Source organism: Pongo abelii, chromosome 18 (genome assembly GCF_028885655.2).
Source record: "Pongo abelii isolate AG06213 chromosome 18, NHGRI_mPonAbe1-v2.0_pri, whole genome shotgun sequence".
In the NCBI taxonomy this organism is placed as follows: domain Eukaryota; kingdom Metazoa; phylum Chordata; class Mammalia; order Primates; family Hominidae; genus Pongo; species Pongo abelii.
Window position 1 is genome coordinate 15,581,564 of NC_072003.2, and position 22,708 is coordinate 15,604,271.

The following is a 22,708-nucleotide window of genomic DNA, read 5'->3' on the forward strand; positions in this document are numbered from 1 at the left end:
GCAAACAGCCTCAAAAGTAGAAACACAGCTAGAAGCATTCATTGGTGTAAAAAGGTTATTATGCAAGTAAAATAAATGATTAATAACATAAAGACACAAAGCAGAATCTCAGTTTTGTTTTTTTTTTCGTGACACAATGATCAGATCTTCAGGAAATCTTGTTGTCTACTTCTTGACCATTTATCCCTAATGCCTCATTTGTAGGGATCTATTACTGTGTAACAAATTACCCTAAAGTTTCACAGCTTAAAAAGCAAATATGTATCATGTCACAGGATTTTATGAGGAATCTGGGTACAGCTTAGTTGAGTTCATCTGCCACAGAGTCTCATAAGGCTTCAGTCAAGGTATCTGTTGGGACCGTGGTCTCATCTGAAAGCTCAACAGAGGAGTGTTCTCTTCCAAGCTGTCTCACATGGTTGTTGGCGGGATTGGTTTCTCATGGGCTGTTGGCCAGAGGTTTTCCTCTGTTCCTCAGCACATTGGCCTCTCTGTAGGGCTATTCACAACATGGCAGTTTTTAATCTCCAGAGCAAGGGCTCTGAGAAAGAGAAAGAGGTGAAAGTCATGGTCTTCTTTTGGCCTCTCTGTATGGATATTCACAACATGGCAGTTTTTAAACTCCAGAGCAAGGGCTCTGAGAAAGAGAAAGAAATGAAAGTCATGGTCTTCTTTTAGCCCACTCTTGGAAGGGACTCCCATCATTGTATTCTGTTTATTAGAAGCAAGTTGCCGCCCACACTTAAAGGGAGGGTGTTGCACAGGGATGTGAATATCAGGAGGCAGGGATTTGGGGGGCATCTTAGAGTCTTTCTGCCAACACAGTCAGTGCTCAGTGAATGACAGTTGACTCCCTCAGTCCCTGCTGGATGTGCCATATTGCTGTCTTTCTCCATGAGATGCACACCCCAGGGTTTCACGCAGCCTTTGTTCAGATTGAGTTCTGGCCCATTGTGATTGAACACTGTGCTGTAAGTCGAGGACTGGTGGGTTTATGTGCATGTACAATTTGTTCTGTAAAGTGTGCAGAGGTATTTTTGTTTGTTCACTTTTTTTTCTTTAACTCTGAAAAAAGGAATTAAGAAGGGAAAGGATGCTTGAAACCAGAGTCCACTCTAAGGTGATAGTAAGCTCAGTGTGATGGGTGGAAAAGTGGCCATGGAATTTAAAAAGGTTATCACTGGCCCTTACTTGCCATTTAGATCTCAGCTTAAATGTCACCACTTCAGAGAGGACTTTCCTGTCTTATTTATTTATTTATTTATTTATTTATTTATTTAATTTATTCAGTTTTGAAACAGAATCTCTGTCACCCAGGCTGGAGTGCAGTAGCATGATTTCGGCTCACTGCAATCTCCGCCTCCCAGGTTAAAGCATTCCTCTCACCTCAGCCTCCCAAGTAGCTGAGACTATAGGGATGCACCACCACATCTGGCTAATTTTTTGTATTTTTAGTAGAGATGAGGTTTCACCATGTTGGCCAGGGTGGTCTCGAATTTGTGACCTCAAGTGATCCGCCCCCCTCGACCTCCCATACTGCTGGGATCACAGGCATGGCGCCTGGCCCTGTCTGTCTAATTTAGACTAGCCATTGCCTCACTCTTAATCTGCATAGTCATTAATACTCTCTGATTCTATTCCCCGCTTGTTTACTTGCTCATCTCCCCCCACGAGCACTGAGTGCGAGGACAGCAGGGACTCATCTGTCTTGGTCACCCTCATATTGCCAGCACTTCTCACAGGGCCTGGCAAAGCAAAGGCCCCCGGTATGATACCCAATAGACAAATGAATCAAACACATGGACATGAACTGATTCCAAGGAGCTTTTTGGAAATTACAGCATCATCATGACTTCCAAAGGAAATGCCATTTATTCAGTTAACATGCATTGTCCATTAAATTATTATTATTATTATTGAGATAGAGTCTCATTCTGTCACCCAGAGTGGAGTGCAGTGACGTGATCTTGGCTCACTGCAACCTCCGCCTTCCGGGTTCAAGCGATTCTTGTGCCTCAGCCTCCCGAGTAGCTGGGATTACAGGCACCCACCACCACGCCTCGCTAATTTTTGTATTTTTGGTAGAGATGGGGTTTCACTATGTTGCCCAGGCTGGTCTCGGACCCTTGACCTCAAGTGATCTGTCCATGTTGGCCTTCCAAAGTGTTGGGATTACAGGCATGAACCACCGTACCTGGCCATACATTAAATTATGAAAAAGAAAAAAAAAAACAGCCTCAAGATGATGGGGCAGCTCTGTCCCACCACTAAGCGGTAGCAGGCCATTCAGCAAGTTCTGTCGCCTCTCCGGGCCTCAGTTTCCTCAGAGGATAAATGATGGAGCTGTAGATCGGGGGTCCTCAGACTGTGCTGTGTCCAGCACCAGATCTGGCTCTGGCACCAAAAGTTCCAGATGCTATTCTGTGAGAGCAAGCGTCTTTGCTTGGAATGTTTTTTCAACATTGGTCTGCCATGTACGATTTTGATTATAGAAAGGATTCTGTGGCGAAATAATTTTTTAAAAAGTGAAACCCACAGCACTTCTGTGCCCATTAATGGCCATTCCAGCTCTGCCCAAGCAGGCACCGGCGACAGTTCTGGCAGATAAGAGTAGAAACCCTAAGACCCACAAAGCTTTGGCCCAAGAGAGCCAATCGGAAGAGCAAGCAGAATGATTTCAGGTGGCCTAGATCCCTTTCCAAGAACATAAAAGAGTCCCCACCCCCAGCCTCACACCTCATGGATGCCCACATCCTACTGCCTTTGAAATGTTAGCATCGATTTTTCTTTTTTCTTTTTTTTTTTCTCCCACATTGACTTACTCATTCCAAGATTTCATTTCTGGCACCACATCTCCCACCAGATAGCCAGAGCTTCCAAGCGCCAAGTTTTATAATTAAAATTCTGTCACATCCCCCGAAACGGTGGAAATGGTGCCACGAAGCCTCACAGAAAAGATGTGTAAGCACTTCACCTAGTAATTTAAATATAATGCTTCTGGCAGCATTCAATTTGGGGAGTTTTATTCTAATTTAAAGACGATTATTGAGCACGAATATCCTCTGCATTGGGTTCTCTTGTGGCCCCGTGCTTCCTTTTGGCTGTCTAGCTTGTCAGCAGACAGCTTGGTGGTGTGGCTGCAGAAGCCCACGTGGACAGTCCTGGCCTTTGGGTATCACCAGGTCCCAGGCATAATTAATATAAATCAAAATCCTCTAGACTATGACAGGAAAATGGTATGTTTGAACCACAGCTTATTAAAATGACCTACTTAATTTAAGAAAAATAGTGTATCCACTTTGCATGGTAACCTGGTTGCTTTTATGACAGATTTTACAACATTTCTCCTTCTCTCTCTCTCTCTCTCTTTTTTTAAGAAAAAGAAAGCGAATGGAAAGGCCCATTCTACTTCATCCTGGGCGCAGACCCACAGTTTGGGCTGATGAAGGCCTGGTCCACCGGGGACTGTGACAATGGCGGTGACGAATGGGAACAGGAGATCCGTCTAACTGAGCAAGCCGTCCAGGCCATCAACAAGCTGAACCCCAAACCCAAATTCTTCGTTCTGTGCGGCGACCTCATCCACGCCATGCCAGGTAAGACTCGGGTCGTCGCTTATGACCTTTTCTCCTTTAGCCAGTCATGACTGCATTTGGGCAGGAAAAAAAAAGATTTTGCTTCAAAGGCATCTTTGCTCAGTCATGGACCATTCTTTCGCTTCATGATTGTTGCAGTATCATTGAACATCAGAAAGTGCATACTCATGTTATATTTAGAGTTTGGCGAGATTAATCACAGTAATTAGGCACAGCTACAGTTCTGATGATTTGAGCTTAATATGAAAAATGGAACAGATTCCCACACATCACCTTTCTGCATTTCCAGAGACAAACTTGAACTGTTTCCAGACACTATATCCATAAATATAATCTTCTCATTTCCTTTCTTCTTACACTTTTATTTCTCCCTTATTTGTTGGTGCTTTTTTGTTGCAAGTGACAGAAATCCAACTTAAAACAGGATTCCCTTTTTTTTTTTTTTAAAGGTATGTGTTGCCTAATGGGACTGTAAAGTCCAGGAGCAGACCTGGGTTGCAAGTACAGCTGGATCTAGGGGGTCAGCTTGGTCATCAGGACTTGGTCTCTCCATCACTCTGATCTGCCTTTCTTTGGGTTGACCTCATTTACTTTGAGGCTTTCTCTAGATAGTGGCTCCTGGGAGCTCTACATTTGTATCCTTTTGACAGAAACCACAACAGAAAGAAAGTGCCTTATTCTGGATGGTCCAGAGTCCCAGGCTGGCCGGATGCAGTGGCTCATGCCTGTAATCCCAGCACTTTGGGAGGCTGAGGCAAGTGGATCACTTGAGCTCAGGAGTTCGAGACTAGCCTGGTCATCATGGTGAAACCCCATCTCTACTAAAAATACAAAAATTAGCCAGACGTGTTGGGGCAGGTAGTCCCAGTTACTCAGGAGGCTGAGGCAGGAGACTTGCTTGAACCCAGGAGGCGGAGGTTGCAGTGAGCCGAGATTGTGCCGCTGCACTCCAGCCTGGGTGAAGGAGTGAGACTCCATCTCAAAAAAACAAAACACAAACAAACAAAAAACAAAGTCCCAGGCTCATACCCCTCTGGCTTACGTGGCCCCCTTCCACCAGAGTGTGGGGTCAGCGCCACTGCAACCACATGCTCTAAAGAACCGGACAGTCTCCCCCCAAAAAAGTGAGATGTTGGAAATTCAACAATGACAGACACCTTCTAGAACTCTCTTCGTATTTATTTTGCCTACTCTGATGTCCTTTTCTCCCAGGCAAGGATAAAGCCCAGCAAGCAGGTATAAGCAAACGGAGAGTGCCCCTGTCCCTCAGGGAGGCAGGGGACCTTAGACCATTGCAGAAAACACAGCAGTGGCTATGGGTGTCTGTCTGGGGCTAGCTGTACCTTGTAAACCAAGGCTCTGAGTCCTGTGATGATGTCTAACTCCTTTAGAAGCTGAGGTACCCTGTAGTAGCCTGAGTGTATCAGTTCCTCCCAATGGTGGCTCTTTTTTCTGGCAGCCCACTTATCTAGAACAAAACCCATAACGAAAACCTGAGAATGGCCGGGTGCGGTGGCTTATGCACTTTGGGAGGCCGAGACAGGTGGATCACTTGAGGTCAGGAATTCAAGACCAGCCTGGCCAACATGGTGAAACCCTGTCTCTACTAAAAAATATAAAAATTAGCCAGGTGTGGTGGCAGGCACCTGTAACCCCAGCTACTTGGGAGGCTAAGGCATGAGAATCGCTTGAACTCAGGAGGCAGAGATTGCAGTGAGCTGAGATCGCGCCAGTGCACTCCAGCCTGGGTGATAGAGCGCGAAGCTCAGTCTCAAAAAAAAAAAAAAAAAAAAAAATTAGCCAGGTGTGGTGATGCATGCCTGTAGTCCCAGCTACTAAGGAGGCTAAAGTGGGAGGATCACTTGAGTCCAGGAGTTTGAGGCTACAGTGAGCCATGATCGTACCACTGCACTCCAGCCTCCAGACAACAGAGAGAGCCCCTGTCTCTAACAAAAAAGAAGAAAGAAGATTTCAAATTTTTCTGTTCAGTGGTTTCTTCTCTTTAAAAACAGAATGTTACAGGGCTCCTGGAATTATATAACATGTTCTCGTAGATGTTTACCAACTTGTTCTGAATTCTGTTGATGTATTCAGTCATATTTCAAAATCAGATTTAAAATAAAAGCTTTTCATGCAATTATGTTGCTTTTTAAATAAGATGTACTGAATATACATTAAACATTATAAATTAAAAGATACAGTTTTTATGATCAGCCCCGCCAGTTGGTCAAGACTTCATAAATGTGACTTGGCAAACTTTTGAACGTGAATTTTACATGCAGTGCAACTCAAGCAGAATGTATAATTTGTTCTGAAGACTTGGACTGTTTTCTGGGGTTTTAATTGAACCAGTGAAAGGACTGTAGCTGTTTTGAATATTGTGGTTTGAGATTAAACAGAGCATTTTAAAACTAGTTACCATTTTTTAATATGCAGTAAGTGGCTTCCCTCTCATTTAGCTCATAGGCAGGGTGAGACACTAGAAAGTAATTATTTGCTTTGACTACTTAGCACATTCTTCATTATCAAATGCATATATTAATGGGCAAATAAAATCAGAAAGCATACTTTTAGTTCTACCATAAATAGTGTCTTGGCCCTGGCCAGGCACAGTGGCTGACACCTGCAATCCCAGCACTTTGGGAGGCCAAGGTGGGCGGATCACCTGAGGTCAGGAATTTGAGACCAGCCTGGCCAACATGGTGAAACCCCGTCTCTACTAAAATACAAAAATTAGCTGGGCATGGTGGTGTACAACTGTGATCCCAGCTACTCTGGGGGCTGATGCAGGAGAATCGCTTGAACACAGGAGGTGGAGGTTGCAATGAGCAAGATTGCACCACTGCACTCCAGCCTGGGCAGCAGAGCGAGACTCCATCTCAAAAAAAAAGAAAGAAAGAAAGAAAGAAAGAAAAAAGAAAAGAAAATATCTTGGGCCAAGTGGATTTAAGTTGAAAATGGAGAAAGGCCAGGCATGGTGGCTCACACCTGTAATCCCAGCACTTTGGGAGGCCAAGGTGGGCAGATCACTTGAGGTCAGGAGTTCGAGACCAGCCTGGCCAATATGGTGAAATCCTGTCCCTACTAAAAATACAAAAATTACCTCAGCATGGTGGCATGGGCCTGTAATCTCAGCTACTTGGGAGATTGAGGGAGGAGAATCGCTTGAACCCAGGAGGTGGAGAATCCAGTGAGCCAAGACCACACCACTGCATTCCAGCCTGAGTGACAGAGAGCAAGACTTCATCTCAAAAAAAAAAAAAAAAAAAAAAGAAAATAGAGAAAAAGAACTTTCATGTTTTTTTAATGAAAGTAATAATATACTTTTTCTTATAAATATCCATTATAGTACTTATCGTCCACAAAAATGTCTGTGTGCAAACTAAGTGCCAGTTACAGTGCTAGATGCTATGGATGTAATACTGGAGACAAGAGACCAGGTCTTTCTGTGGAACTAGAGTCTTGGCAGAGAAGCACAAAAATGTGACGGGAAGAGGAGTCCTTGGTGCCAAGCCCATAGGAAAATCCTTAAGAGATACGGGCTTCTTTGTTTCACACAAAGTCCATTTAGTTTTGAAACACATTTTTGTTTTGCAGGCATCTTTTGGGTTATCTTGTTATTTTCTTCTATTATAAAGCTCCTTTATGGGGTAAGCCACATTATAAGTAGCAAGTGAACATTTGTACAAATACTGAGACCCATTGATTTTCATCCTTCACTCTTAATTTAGGGTTACTCTTGTCAGTCCTACTGATGCTGAGGTATCGACCCGCTGGTTTTGTTCCCAGGAGCCTTGTTAGATTTCAGCAATTACGTGTGAAGCTGACAAATCAGAGCGTGATGATACCTATAGGGTGCAAGAGATTCCTTTGAGCCTTTAGAACAGTTTGTTACTAACATATACATCCATCCCTGTTTATTAAAAATTGGCATAACCACACAAAAACAGTTAATACGGGATGAATTCTTCCCTTGATATAAAGTCTCCTTGAAGAGTTCCTCATATATTGACCTGCACTTGGGCAACTATTCTGTGACTTAGTTTCAGTTGATGATTTAGCCCTGGGAACTCCTCTGTTCTGTAAAGGGAGGCAAGCCTGCTATAGTATTTGTATTAGTCTGTTTTCATGCTGCTGATAAAGACAAATTTGAGACTAATTTATAAACAAAAAGAATAATTGCCTCAGAGTTCCACGTGGCCTCACAATCATGGCAGAAGGCGAAAGGCACATTTTTTTTTTTTTTTTTTTTTTTGAGATGGAGTCTCACTCTGTTGCCCAGGCTAGAGTGCAGTGGCATGATCTTGGCTCACTGCAACCTCCGCCTCCTGGGTTCAAGCGATTCTCCTACCTCAGCTTCCTGAGTAGCTGGGACTACAGGCACACACCACCACACCCGGCTAATTTTTGTATTTTTGGTAGAGATGGGACTTCACCATGTTGGCCAGGATGGTCTCGATCTCCTGACCTCGTGATCCACCTGCCTCGGCCTCCCAAAGTGCTGTGATTACAGTCGTGAGCCACCACGCCCAGCTGAAAGGCACATCTTATAAGGCAGCAGACAAGAGGGAAGAGAACTCGTGCAGGGAAACTCCCCTTTACAAAACCATCGGATCTCGTGAGACTTATTCACAATTACGAGAACAACATGAGAAAGACCCGCCCCTGATTCAGTTACCTCCCACCAGGTCCCTTCCACAACATGTGGGAATTGTGGGAGCTACAATTAAAGGTGAGATTTGAGTGAGACCACAGCGAAACCATATCAGTATTATTCCAGAGGATGGTATGTTAGTTTACTGTTCCTGCTATCACAAATTACCACCAACTTAGTGGAATCAAACAGTTCTCTTACCATCCCAGAGGTCAGAAGTCCAACAAGAACCTGCAGCGGTGTGTTCCTTCTAGGGATTTCGGCTTCTAGAGGCCAACTGCATTTCTTGGCTCATGCTCCTTCTTCCATCTTCAAAGCCAGCAGCATTGCACCTTTTCTCCTCTGTGACCTCTGCTCCACCCTGTCATATTCTGTTACTCTGATTCTCCTGCTTTCCTCTTATAAAGACCCTGGTGATTATATTAGGTCCATCCAGATAACCCAGGATAATGTTTCCATCTCAAGATCCTTAACATAATCCCATCTGCAGATTCCCCTTTTGCCATATAAGGTAGCATATTTGTAAGTTCCAGGAGTTAGGATGTCGAACATCTCTGAAGGGACATGGTTCAGCCTACTGCAGATGGCAGGGACTGGAATTCAGGGTCTGTTATCTGCCAGGAACTGTGTTACTATCTTATCTACTCATTACAGTCTTGCAAAGGAGGTGTCATTGCTATTTCCATTTTAATTGATGGGGAAACTGGCTCAGAGCAGTGAATTGCTTTTCCCAAGGCCACTCAGCTTGTAAACCGGGAACTCTTGTTCATCTGTTTCCAAACCTTATGTGCTTCGTTTTGCAGCCTGGCTGGTCAGACAGAAGGTGGTGCCCAGAGTAGCAGATGGAGCTGTTAGAGATGTAGAATCTCTGCCCTCCCCAGACCTAGTGGATCTGAATCAGAATTTTAATAAGATTCCCAGATGAGTCGTATGGACAATGAGGTTCAAGAAGCACTGATAGATTCAGCATCCCTAATCTGAAAATCCAATATGCTTCAAAATGTGAATCTTTTTGAGCACTGACATGACACCACAGTGGAAAACTCTACACCTTTGATCCCAAGCATTTTGCATAAGAGATACTCAACCTGTAATAGTGATGATGAGGATGATGGCAATGCTGCAGGAAAAGTACCCATAGATGACATGGTGAAAATGTGTGTCTTAGTCTGTTTTCTGTTGCTTATAATGGAATATCTGGAACTGGGTCATTTATAAGAAATGAAATGTATTTCTTTCAGTTATGGAGGCTGAGAAGTCCAATGTCAAGGGGCTGCATCAGCTGAGGGCCTTCTTGCTGGTGGGGACTCTCTCTGCAGACTCTCAAAGTGGTACAGAACATCACATGGGGAGGGGGCTGAGTGTGCTAACTCGGGTCTCTGCTCTTCTTAAAAAGCCACCAGGCCAGGTGCAGTGGCCCACATCTATAATCCCAGCACTTTGGGAGGCCAAGGCAGGTGGATTGCTTGGAGCTCAGGAGTTCGAGACTAGCCTGGACAACATAGTGAAACCCCGTCTATACAAAAAATAGAAAATTAGCCAGGCATGGTGGTGCACACCTGTAGTCCCAGCTACTTGGGAGGCTGAGGCGAGAGGATTGCTTGAACCTGGGAGTCCAAGCTTCAGTGAGCCATGATCATGCCACTGCACTCCAGCCTGGGTGACAGAGCAAGACCCTGTCTCAAAAAAAAAAAAAAACACAAAAAAAGCGCCCTGTCCCACTCTCATGATAACCCATTAATCCACTAACTCATTCGTTCATTAATCCATGAATGGATTAATCCATTCATGAGGGCATGGCCCTCATGATCCAGCCACCTCTTAAAAGCCCCACCTCTCAGAATTGCCACATGGGGGATTACATTTCAACATGAGTTTTGGAGGACACAAATATTTAAACTGTAGCGATGTGTGGTGAGCTGTTGAAGGACTAGAGCAGCATGCATTCATAACAGATCAAGAAATTGTGTCAGTTAATAAAAGAGACTTCTAAGACAAAAGCCCTTGTTAATAAGGCAGATGACTCTGGAGGGAACTTTTTTTTTTTTTTTTTTGAGACAGAGTCTCACTCTGTCACCCAGGCTGGAGTGCAGTGGCATGATCTTGGCTCACTGCAACCTCTGCCTCCCGGGTTCAAGTGATTCTTCCGCCTCAGTCTCCTGAGTAGCTGGGATTACAGGCACCTGCCACCACACCTGGTTAATTATTGTAATTTTAGTAGAGATGGGGTTTCCTCATGTTGGCCAGGCTGGTTGAACTCCTGACCTCAAGTGATTGCCCTCCTCAGCCTCCCAAAGTGCTGGGATTATAGGCGTTGAGTCACTGAACCCAGCTTGGAGGGAACATTTTTAAAAAGCCGTCCAGCAGAATGCCTCCTCATCCCTGGCGGACTCACTTTCTGGTCCCTCAACTGCTTCTGATGTTTCTTCTCACCTGAAAAAATAAAATACAGTGCACAGGAGCCTTTTAGTCAAAACGCAGCATTGTGGGTGGAGACTGGAAGCCTGCTGTCATCTGTTGCTGCTGCTGCTGAACAGCTGAGGCAGGTGTTCCGATGATGCCACTGTGCTGCTTAGTTTCCCTGGGCACATTGTTTTCTCACCGTGTTAATGGTGTGTCATATTTTTTACTGTTAAGTACTTAGGTGTGAATAAGTGTAACAAAATGATTGTTTACTGGTAGCATGTAAATTCAGAGTCAGGAATTGCGGTGATGCCAAACAACCACAGATTGTTCACATGGGTGGCTGAGACAGACACTTTTTATTTTATTATTTGTTTATGTATTTTTATTTATTTTTATTATTTTTTGAGGCACAGCCTCACTCTGTCGCCCATGCTGGGTACAGTGTCATGATCTCGGCTCACTGCAACCTCCACCTCCCAGGTTCAAGCAATTCTCATGCCTCAGCCTCTTGAGCAGCTGGAGTTACAGGTGTGCACCACCATGCCCGGCTAATTTTTGTATGTTTAGTAGAGACGAGGTTTCACCATGTTGGCTAGGCTGGTCTTGAACTCCTGGCTGGAAGTGATCTGCTCGCCTCGCCCTCCCAAAGTGTTGGACTTATCAGGCATGAGCCACCACGCCGGGTCGCGGCCACTTTTTAATGTACTAAATGTAATCTTGTGTGTATGCAAGTGGTTTGTGAACATTCCTTTTAACTGATAAAAATAATGGCGTATATCAGGAGAACCATTATTCCTTTAGACTTACACATGCTCAGCATTTAAAGGGAAATGCTTTAAGTTTGTAGGTTTTGCTTTGCTTTTTACACAACACTTTGAATAACGCAGGATGACCTCTTCTTACAGGACTTCCAAAATAGCCCTTGATGTTCGGGAAAACAGCCACACGTACATACTTTAAAAGGGTCTTTTTTTTTTAAATTTTATTATTAGTATACTTTAAGTTTTAGAGTATATGTGCACAATGTGCAGGTTCTTTTATGCAGAATGCTTAAGAGAGCTACAATGGCTTCTTTCGTTTGGGTCTTGCACTTGTACATAACCCCTTACCTGCCCTCCCAAAAGTTCAGAAAGCTCTGAAAACTAGGAGTTTTTTCTTAAGTTTGAAACTAAGCTGGTGGCAAAACTGCCTTCCAAGTGACAAAGGGCTGTTTATGGTCTTTATTGATCCCAGTATTTAGTGAGCATATTCATATGTTTTGCTAACAAAATATTACTGGGTTTCGTTACAGGGCACTGCCTGAGTCCCAGATTGAAGTGTTGTTTAATATGTGTTCTATGACCTGTCTCACCATTCTAAAGTTAGGAAAAACTTGGAATTTCAAATGAGATCTGGCCTAGAGGGTTTGGGATAAGAGCTTATGGATCTGCAAAGTTGATACTTTGGGATTTATAGATGAAGAAGCCTTTCATCACTAAAAGCAGAAGGCTTTTCTGATTTAATATCGTTCCCCAAGTTAATTTTCGCACATGCATTGCCCAGTAACTGCATTTTCAAAAGTTAAAAGGGTCTCGACTTCTTATATTTGAATTTTGGGGACCATTTCTACTGGGACCAAAGAGAGTCAATATGAAAATGGAATTGAATTTAGAAATGATTCCAACAAATGGAGGAGAGGGAGCGTGCACAAAAGTGATATTTGCTATAGATAAAGCAGAATAATCCACTTAGGTAGAAAAGTCTGAACTTCAAGGTAAAGAGGGCTGGACTTGTGCAGATATGGCTGCAAAAGGCTGGAGAGGAGAGGAAGCAAATTAGTAGAGTGTGTCTAAGAATGGGAGATGCTATGGGGAAGTAAAGTAGAATTACTGATTAAAGGAGTTAGGCTTTTCTATCAGGAAAACGCCCCAGTGAGACCTGAAAACTTCTAATTCATCTAGTTTGGTAGCTGTTCACCTTAAATTAGATGTCAAGGCCTAGACCAAGGTCCCGATAACAGTAGCCATGGCCAAATGACCATCAACACTCCTTCCTTACTAGGAGTTTTTTTTTTTTTTTCAGACAGAGTCTCACTCTGTCGCCCAGGCTGGAGTGCAGTGGTGCAATCTCAGCTCACTGCAACCTCTGCCTCCCGGGTTCAAGCAATTCTCCTGCCTCAGCCTCCCAAGTAGCTGGGATTACAGGCATGCACCACCACGCCCAGCTAAGTTTTGTATTTTTAGTAGAGACGAGGTTTCTCCATGTTGGCCAGGCTGGTCTCAAACTCCTGACCTCAGGTGATGCGCCTGCCTTGGCCTCCCAAAGTTCTGGGATTACATACATGAGCCACCATGCCTGACCCCCACTGGGAGGTTTCTAATTCTGTAATGAATGTATAGTATTGGGAAATAAAGCCATTGAACAAAGAATGCTTTGGTGTGCTGGGCTTCAGGCAAAGAATAAAGCCCTTTGTCTTTCTGTGGTTCCACAATCCAGGAAGGTTGATACTCATTTTCCTCCAGCTGGGCAGACGCAAACCCACGAACATAATTCTGGTACAAGACAGGCCATAATAAGCAAAGCCTCAGAGGCATAATTTTGAAAACCAAAGCCAGGGTTAAGGCTCTGTTCAGGAAAAGGCCTTATCTCATTGCTCCAGCCTCTGCTAGTTCGCCTTCTCCCAAGCTTAGTTCCAAGTTCCTAAACGGCAGTGGGTGTGTGTGTGTGTCTGTGTGTCTGTATTGGTGTGTAGTTTCATTTAGTGCCCAGTGCAAAGCAAGTGGAAGGTATTCAGTGAATGCTGGTTAAATGATTCACAGTTTGTTTCCCATGATCTTTAGCAAGCCAGCACATGGTAGGCACCCAGTACAGATTTCTAGAACACATGAATAAATAGTCAATTCATTTATTTAACAAATCTGTATTGAGAGTCTACTTTGCACCAGGCACTATTGTAGATGTTTGTGCTATGTTAGTGAATGAAACAGACAGAAATCTGTTCTTCACTTAGAAATAAGGAATATAGATACATGTAGATATATTGAAACATGAAATTCTCTGTTTTTTGTTGTTGTCATTCTAGTCTCCTGTAGGATTTAAATGAGGGTAGATATGGATCTTTTTATTGTTACTTTATTAGATTTTTAAAGTCTACAAATAATATGTAGAGACATTCTCCTTGTAAATTTAAAATCTATATTTAAAATAAACTTTGACCACCCCCTAAGTGCTTCCCTGGGGTCACCATGGTCAAAAGTGTGCACGAATGTAAGCATACTCACCGTTTCCCAGCCCCGCCCCTCCCCTCCTCTCCCCTCCCCCCTCCTTTCGTTTCCTTTCCTTCGTTCCCTTTCCTTTCCTTCTGCCCTCCCTTTCCTTTCCTTTCCTTGATATAGTCTCACTCTGTCACCCAGGCTGCAGTGCAATGGCGCGATCTTGGCTCACTGCAACCTCTGCCTCCCGGGTTCAAGCGATTCTCCTGCCTCAGCCTCCCGAGTAGCTGGGACTACAGTTGTGTGTGCCACCACACCAGCTGATTTTGTATTTTTACAAAACAGAGTTTTGTTATGTTGGCCAGGCTGGTCTCAAACTCCTGACCTCAGGTGATCCACCCACCTTGGCCTCCCAAAGTGCTGGGATTACAGGTGTGAGCCACCACGCCCTGGCCAGCACGCTTTTCTTAAATACAAACGTGATCATACTGTGCACATTGTCGTGTGATTTACTTTTTCTCCTTCCATCTGTCTAGAAAACCTTACGTTTGTACATACATGTGAGACTTTTAATAACTGCATTGCGTTCCGTGGATGGGCATTTCATAATTGGTTAATCTTGCAGTAACTCCAGGTGGGAGTTAATTTGAACAGTGCTGCTGTGAGCGTCCTCAGACGTGCTGTTGTACAGTCAGGTAAGTATTTCTTTAGGCTTGAAGTCCAAGAGGGTTGCCTGGGTTTAGAATCTGCCTCAGCGCCATTTGCACTGAGAGCACACTGGCCAGTTCTCTTAGCAGTTCTTTGGGGAACATCTCTCGGGGACAGGGACTGACCAGCACTTTTCTTCCGTGCTATCTCTTATTTGTAGCCAACAGCCTCCGTCCCTTTCATGTAAGCAGTAAGTTCCTGCACCGCCTACCATGTCATAGATACTCAGAACATTTCCATTGAACAGAAACCCTTTTGTTCATATTAAAGTGGGATCTGTTTGTTTTGTTTGGTTTTGTTTTTAAAGAGGCTCAGTTAAATCACGTTTATTTCCACAGCTGTATCATTAGCCTTGAGTTGTTATGTTTAAGTGTCTACACCAGGCTCCAAGAAATGCCAGGATTTAAAGACAATGTATCCTACAGTTTAACACAGAGAAACATAAAAAGGGAGTTCTATGCATGCAAGGAAGTGATGCCATAGTTGAAATATCACCAGCCTCTGGAATGGGCCAGGGCTGTCTGTGCTCAGATTTTCCAGCAGGTCGTGTGTGGGCCGAATGCTGAGCAGTAACCTGGGAGCAATCAGCCAAGCCCCCTGGCTCCTGCACTCCTTCACATCCATTATGAGCCCGGTGAAATCATCCAGGCAATCAGTGACAATGCCGCCCTTCTGCTGAGGCTGATTAAAAGTGGTTGGAACTAATTTACCTTATATGACTAATTAGGGAATTGGGAATATTACTTAAAAAGTTGTTTCTGATTAGATGTGTGATCGCCCTTCCACCCCTGCCAGCATTTTCTACGTGGCAAGCCGGCAGAGGAGCCACACTGGCTGCTGTCAGTCCTTTATTCGAAGTCTCGGCATCTTAACCCATTTTGTGCCTCGGATTCCTTCATCAAGTTGCTGAAGCCCCTGGATCCCATCTCAGAATAATATTTCTAAATACACAAAATAAAGTTCCTAGGATTTTCGAGGAAACCAATTCTGTTGAAATATGGTTATCAAAATATTTTTTAAATTATTGGATATAGTAATATTCATGTGTTGGTCTATTATATAACACAGTCTAATAGCAGAGCTATTAACTGTCATAGTTTCAAAATGGCAGTGAGTTTAAGGCCAGGCACGGTGGCTCATACCTGTAATCCAGCACTTAGGGAGGCTGAGGCGGGTGGATCACTTGAGGTCAGGAGTTCAAGATCAACCTGACCAACATGGTAAAACCCCGTCTCTACTAAAAATACAAAATTAGCCAGGTGTGGGGGCATGTGCCCATAATCCCAGCTACTTGGGAGTCTGAGGCAGGAGAATCGCTTGAACCCGGGAGGCGGAGGTTGCAGTGAGCCAAGATCGCGCCACTGCACTCCAGCCTGGGCAACAAGAATGAAACTCTGTCTCAAAAAAAAAAAAAAAAAAAAAAAAAGACAGTGAGTTTAAACCATACCCTGAATTAATCTGCAACAGGTGTGATGTGATGGGAAAAAAAAAATCCACGTCATCTCTGTTGGTGTGAAATTCAAGGGGGATGTCAATACCTCTGTAATTTCTACTAACTTCATAATAGAAGGAAATGCTAAATATCAGAAGTTCATGAAAAAACTAGTTTCTTCCCATCCAAGTTCACAGGATGAACCCCAGATCCCCATGTCCCCAGATTAAGAGCCCACACCTGTGTGTACATACGCACATACTCTTGTTCTTTGACTTTTTGGAGCTACCTTTTCATAGTCAACATGTGGCTATTTTAATTGACCAAAGTATAAACTCAATGGTGAAACTCTACCTTTAATTAAAGGCCAGAAGTCTTAATCATAGCTAGAAAAATGTGGATATTTGATTATTCAATGAAAAGAAGTAGCAGGAGCTCAGTAATAGGGACTAGTTAACAGTTGCCTTTTGATTAGGTTAAAAATAAAAAGTATAATCTTTCTGTCTGGGTTCCAGTGTTTAGATCAAAAAGTGAAAACAGAGAGCCTCGCCTTATTTGTTTATTTGTTCAGTGAAGCATTTGAGAAGGCTTAAAATGAGCAAAAGCACACAGTAGAGAAGAAATATGTCAGGACCAAAGAAAATAAAAGTTCATATAGGAAGACAAAACCAGAGGCCGAAACAGATAGTAAGATCTTAAGAGCCCTTGTGGTTGATAGAATTCAGGTGAAGGTTCAACCAGAGAGTTTATCAAAGAAACAAAATCTTATCCATATCTAAGAGGAATTCACCTTTTCCTGGAAAATCTTATCTTTAAAGAAAATTTGTATGAAACTTTCCTTCTGGGGCACTAAGTAATACAGTGTCCAATAGGGCAGGGGTTTTTTTTGTTTTTTGTTTTTTGTTTTTTGAGTCAGAGTCCCAATTTGTCGCCCAGGCTGGAGTGCAGTGGTGCGATCTCTGCTCATTGCAACCTTCCTCCTGGGTTCAAGTGATTCTCTCGCCTCAGCCTCCCAAGTAACTGGGACTACAGGTGCCCACCCCCACACCCAGCTAATTTTTATATTTTTAGTAGAGATGGAGTTTCACCATGCTGGCCAGGCTGGTCTCAAACTCCTGACCTCAGATGATCCACCTGCCTCAAACTCTTGACCTCAGATGATCCGCCTGCCTCAGCCTCCCAAGTGCTGGGATTACAGGCATGAGCCACTGCACCCCGGTAGGGCAATTTCTAGGCGTAGGTTTCTTTACCTGGGTGTGACCTCCGTGGATGGGCTTCATCCAGCCAGTGGGCCCTGTCAGCTCTGCAAAGTCCAGTGTATTTGCATAGATGCTTGAGGTCGTGACAATGCTCTGGGGACTGCAGTGGGGAGAAGGTCCACAGCTCTCATCAGATCCTTCAAGGACCTGGTGGTGGTTCAGTTTACGTGTCTGCCTGGCTGGGCTAGGAGGTGCCCAGATAGCTGGGAAGACATGATTTCTGGGTGTGTCTGTGAGGGTATTTCTGAAAGATTAGTATTTAAATCAGTAGACTGAGTGAAGAAGATCTGCCTTCACTGTTTTGGGCAGGCATCATCCAATGCATTGAGGGTTTGAATAGAACAAAAAGATGGAGAAAAGATGAGTTTGCCTCCTGTTTGAGCTGAGACATCTACCTTCTCCTGCCCTTGGACATCGGCACTCCTGGTTCTCAGACCTGTAGATTCAGACCAGCACTAACACCATCAGTTTCTCTGATTCTCAGGCCTTTGGATTTAGATTGAATGAAACCCCCGGCTTACACATGGCAGATGGTGCGACTTCTTGGCCCCTGTGACCCTGTGAACCCGTTCCCATACTAAGCCTCCTCTTACATATCTGTGTATCTCCTATTGGTTCCCTGGAGCACATGACTGATACAGGCTCCATGACTCAAAAGAAAAATGAGGACCTCTGAGCAACCATGTAGCCAAAATGATTTGGGATCTGAATGCTCTTGTGTTCTGCTCCCACCTGGGGATGCTGTCCCTCATAGCAAACCATGATTGTAGAGGCCGTTAGGCAAATCGGCTATGGCAGTCTGATCAGAGACACCAGACCAGCCCTCTGAGCAGAAGAGTCCTAGAGCCTACCTCCTGTGCTTCCTTGGAGTTTTCTGTTTTTGCTTTTCTTTTTATTTGAGATGGGAGTCTTGCTGTGTCACCCAGGCTGGAGTGCAGTGGCATGATCTCCTCTCACTGCAACCTCCATCTCCCTGGTTCAAGCAATTCTCCTGCCTCAGTCTCCCAAGTAGCTCCCAAGTAGCTGGGATTACAGGTGCCTGCCACCACGCCTGATATGGTTTGGCTCTGTGTCCCCACCCAAATCTCGTCTTGAATTGTACTTCCGTAATTCCCATGTGTTGTGGGAAGGACACAGTGGAAGATAATTGAATTATGGGAGTGGTTTCCCCCATACTGTTCTCGTGATAGTGAATAAGTCTCACGAGATCTGATGGTTTTATCAGGGGTTTATGCTTTTGCATCTTCCTCATTTTTCTCTTGCTGCCACCATGTAAGAAACGCCTTCCACCTCCCAGCCATGTGAAGCTGTAAGTCCAATTAAACCCCTTTTCCTTCCCAGTCTGAGGTATGTCTTTATCAGCAGCATGAAAACGGACTAATATAATACCCAGCTATATATATATATATTTTTGTATTTTTTTTGTAGAGATGGGGTTTCACCATGTTGGCCAGGCTGGTCTTGAACTCCTGACCTAAGGTGATCCACCCGCCTCTGCCTCCCCTTGGGGTTTTCTGGAGCTAATGAACGCCTTCTGCAGAAGTTTGCACAATCCCCTGGCAAATCAACGTGCCATAGGCAAAGCGAGTGTCTTTCTAGCTTGTGCTTAGCTGACTGGAATATTTACATCTTCTTTTTCATTGTTTTTGCTCTAAACACTCATTTCCTGGAGTTAGAACATTTTGCCTCCTTGATGGGCCTATTTTCTGCAACTAAATGAAGCACTGAAAAGGAGCATGATCCCAAAGGGGTTCAATTATCAGGTAATTGGTCAAGTGATCAGAATGTGGAATGAAAAAAAATAATGAGAGGTTGGAAAATGGCGCATTTGAATGCCAGAACGGGTGAGGACATATATTTCGCAAACCCAGAATTTAGAAAGTCACCTGCATGTTTCAAATTCTGTATGGTTTTTCCCTGGTTCCTAAGTAGTTTATTGGAAAGCCATGATAGGTTCTATTCAATATGTATTATTTGGTTTGTAGGAAAAATGCACTATTCCCTTCTTTCTTTATATATTATTTGAGTGAAATACCACTGTCATCATCCACAAATATTCTTGTGAAGAAATTTTGTATTGCTCTGCAAGGCAGCAATGTAAGAAATTTCACTTGGATAATATACCTTTCTTAATGTTTTTTTTTCCAAAAGCACATTAAAGCATATTTTATATCGTACCAAAGCCGCCTATTATGTCAGACAGTTAAATCTCTTTTATTAATTGTATCCTAAGCAGGTTAACAGTACAAATTCAACAAGAGTTACTATAAATATCTAGCAGCCAACATAATCAGCTCTAGCTGTTAGATGCAAAATTAAATGAATCTTGTCTAATAACATGTGTAATTTAAAAACTGGTAGAACCTGATGAAGCTTGATCTGTTAGCAGTGTGGGGCTGGATCACTACCTGAGTAACGTTTATGCCTGCAAAGTTTTAGATCAATGAATTTACATACCTTCGTTAATTAGGAAGAGATAATGAACAGCATTAGAGATGGAAGGGATTATGGCTCCATAAATTCTCTGGGACTAGATGAAAGTAAATGTGTTTAATCAAAGGAATAAATCATTTATTTGAGTTCCACTCCAGACTTCTTAGGTCACAGTGTTCCCAGTGCTAGCGGGGACATAGTTCGTATGACAGACGTGGTTTACAGTGTGATACTCTTCTGTTCCACCAGTCACTGCTCATGACCTTGAGGTTGGCAGCTGAGGTCAAGTTGTTTGACTTTAATTCATTTACTCATTTGTTTCTCTGATGGGAACCGAGGGGATCTGCCTGTCTGTTTGCCCCTGCTTAGCAAGAAACAAATACGGTGTCTGTCCTCAGGAAACTTACAGGCTAGACAGGCAGAGTCATGAGGCATCAAGAGGTATAAATAAAACAAAATGGTGGCTCTAAGCCTGTGATACCCAAGAGGGTGGGAGGTGGGTGAGTTGAAGAAGGCTCCATTGAAACTGGAGCAGGACTGGGTGGCCCCCACCAGGCTCATGGTTTATTAAAAAATCAAATCAGGCCAGGCGCAGTGGCTCATGCCTGTAATCTCAGCACTTTCGGAGGCTAAGGCAGAAGGATCACTTAGGTCAGGAGTTTGAGACCAGCCTGGGCAACATGGCAAAACTCCAACTCTACAAAAAATTCAAAAATTTGGCCAGGTGTGGTGGCTCACTTCTGTAATCTCAGCACTGTGGGAGGCCAAGGTGGGCAGATCACTTGAGCTCAGGAATTCGAGACCAGCCTGGCCAGCATGATGAAACCCCTCTCTGCAAAAAATACAAGAATTAACTGGGCATGGTGGCATGCGCATGTAATCACAGCTACTTGGGAGGCTGAGGCACGAGAATCACTTGGACTTGGGAAGTGGAGGTTGCAGTAAGCTGAGATCGCACCACTGCACTCCAGCCTGGGCGACAGAGCGAGACCCTGTCTAAAAGAAAAAAAAAAAAAAATTAAAATCAAACAGTACCAAAAGGTATCCAGAAAAAACCTTAATGTCCCTGCCACCATTGACCTGCTTCTCAGAGAAAGCTACAGTTAATACTTTTTCATGAAAAATTATGGAAACTTGTCAAACGTGTACACTTGCATGTGTAGCTTTTTGTAAAAAAAAAAAAAAAAAAAAAAAATGCAAACGGGAGCAAAAAAGACACAATGTTTAAATACCTTCTTGTTGTACTGGTTTTTCCATAGCAGGATATGCAGAATGAATGTGTTTCACTTTTTTCAGTGGACAAAATACCAGCTTGTATTAGGTTGGTGCTCAAGTAATGGCAGAAACTGCAATTACTTTGGCACCAATTTAATATTTAAGGCTCAGACTGTGTCCAAAGTCCTGCCAGAACCAGTACCGCAGGGCCCCTCCTGGAGTCCATACATTTGTGTACGTGGGCAGCAGTTGAGAACTGGCCTGTGATGTCAGATGGCTTAAATTCAGATCCTGGCTGTCTTGTTTCCTGGCCAAATAGCTTTGGGCAAGTTATCTAATCTCTCTGTAGCTGAATTTCCTTATCTGTAAAATGCAGATAATAATGGTACTCGCTTCATAGGTTTCTCATAAGACTTAAATGAAATAATCTATAAAAGTGCTTAGAATATTGGCTGGCATTTAATACAGTCCAATAACTACGATTACTTCTGTTCTATTTTTAATAATGACTCTATTGAGATTGAATTTCATACCATGCCACTCATCCATTTCCATTCATTGGTCTTTTGTGTATTTGCTGAGTTGTGTAATGATCACCAAAATCAGTATTAAAACATTTTTATCAAGGCAAGCCGTGGTGGGCTCATGCCTGTAATCCCAGCACTTTGGAAGGCTGAGGCGGGCCTCGGGAGGATAGCCTGAACGCAGGAGTTTGAGACCAGCCTGGGCAACATAGCGAGACCTCATTTCTTTTTTTTTTTTTTTTTTTTTTTTGAGGTGGAGTCTTTCTCTTGTTGCCCAGGCTGGAGTGCAATGGCGCCATCTCGGCTCCCTGCAACTTCCACCTCCCAGGTTTAAGCAATTCTCTTGCCTCAGCCTCCCGAGTAGCTGGAAACAGGCATCCACCACCACACGCGGCTAATTTTTGTATTTTAGAATAGAGATGGGGTTTTACCATGTTGGCCTGGCTGGTCTTGAACTCCCAACCTCAAGTGATCCACCCACCTTGGCCTCCCAAAGTGCTGGGATTACAAGCGTGAGCCACCGTGCCCAGCACAAGACTTCATTTTTACAAATTTTTTTTTTTTTTTAATTAGCTGGGTGTGGTGGTGTGTACCTGTAGTCCCAGCCACTTGGGAGGCTGAGGTGGGAGGATTGCCTGAGTCCAGGAGGCAGAGGTTGCAGTTAGCTGATATTGTGCCACTGCACTCCAGCCTGGAGGACAGAGTGCAACCCTGTCTCAAAACAAAACAAAACATTTTTATCGATCCAAAAAGAAACTCCGTCCCTGTTAGCTGTCATTCCCTATTTCCCTTCACCTCCCACTCCAGCCCTAGGCAGCCACTAATCCACTGTCTGTGTGTAGATTTGCCTATTCTGGATATTTCATATAAATGGAATATACAGTATGCAGTGCCTTGAGATCAACTTCTTTCACTTACCATGATGTTTTCAGGGTTCATCCATGTCGTAGCTGTTGTTGAATAATACTCTACCATATGGATATACCACATTTTATCTATCTATTGCTACTACTTTTTATTATACTATGAGATAAATTCTTAGAAGTAGATTGTTGATTAATTTGAATCACTTTATTCAAATGATAACATTAAGGAAAGTGGAAATTAGATTCTTGCCCTGACATACAGCATAACTAGTACAATATCATATTTTTACCTCCATTACTAAATAATATCCCTAGTGGTCCAAGAAATTGAATTCACCATCTCCTTGGTGTTACCCTCTTCCCCCGACAAAGAAGTAAAAATAAATGAGAGAGTATTTTTAATGTTGAAATTTAAGTCCCAGGG

General features: G+C 43.5%; 1 protein-coding gene across 2 annotated transcripts in view; it reads left to right on the forward strand.

Annotated features, from left to right (window-relative positions):
* The window catches only part of CPPED1 (calcineurin like phosphoesterase domain containing 1), a 141,408-nt gene that overhangs the window by 19,300 nt on the left and 99,400 nt on the right, over positions 1-22,708 (forward strand). For both annotated transcript variants that reach the window (XM_054533030.2, NM_001131748.1), the window contains 1 exon segment: positions 3,378-3,596. In XM_054533030.2, coding sequence (XP_054389005.1) covers positions 3,378-3,596 — 219 coding nt within the window.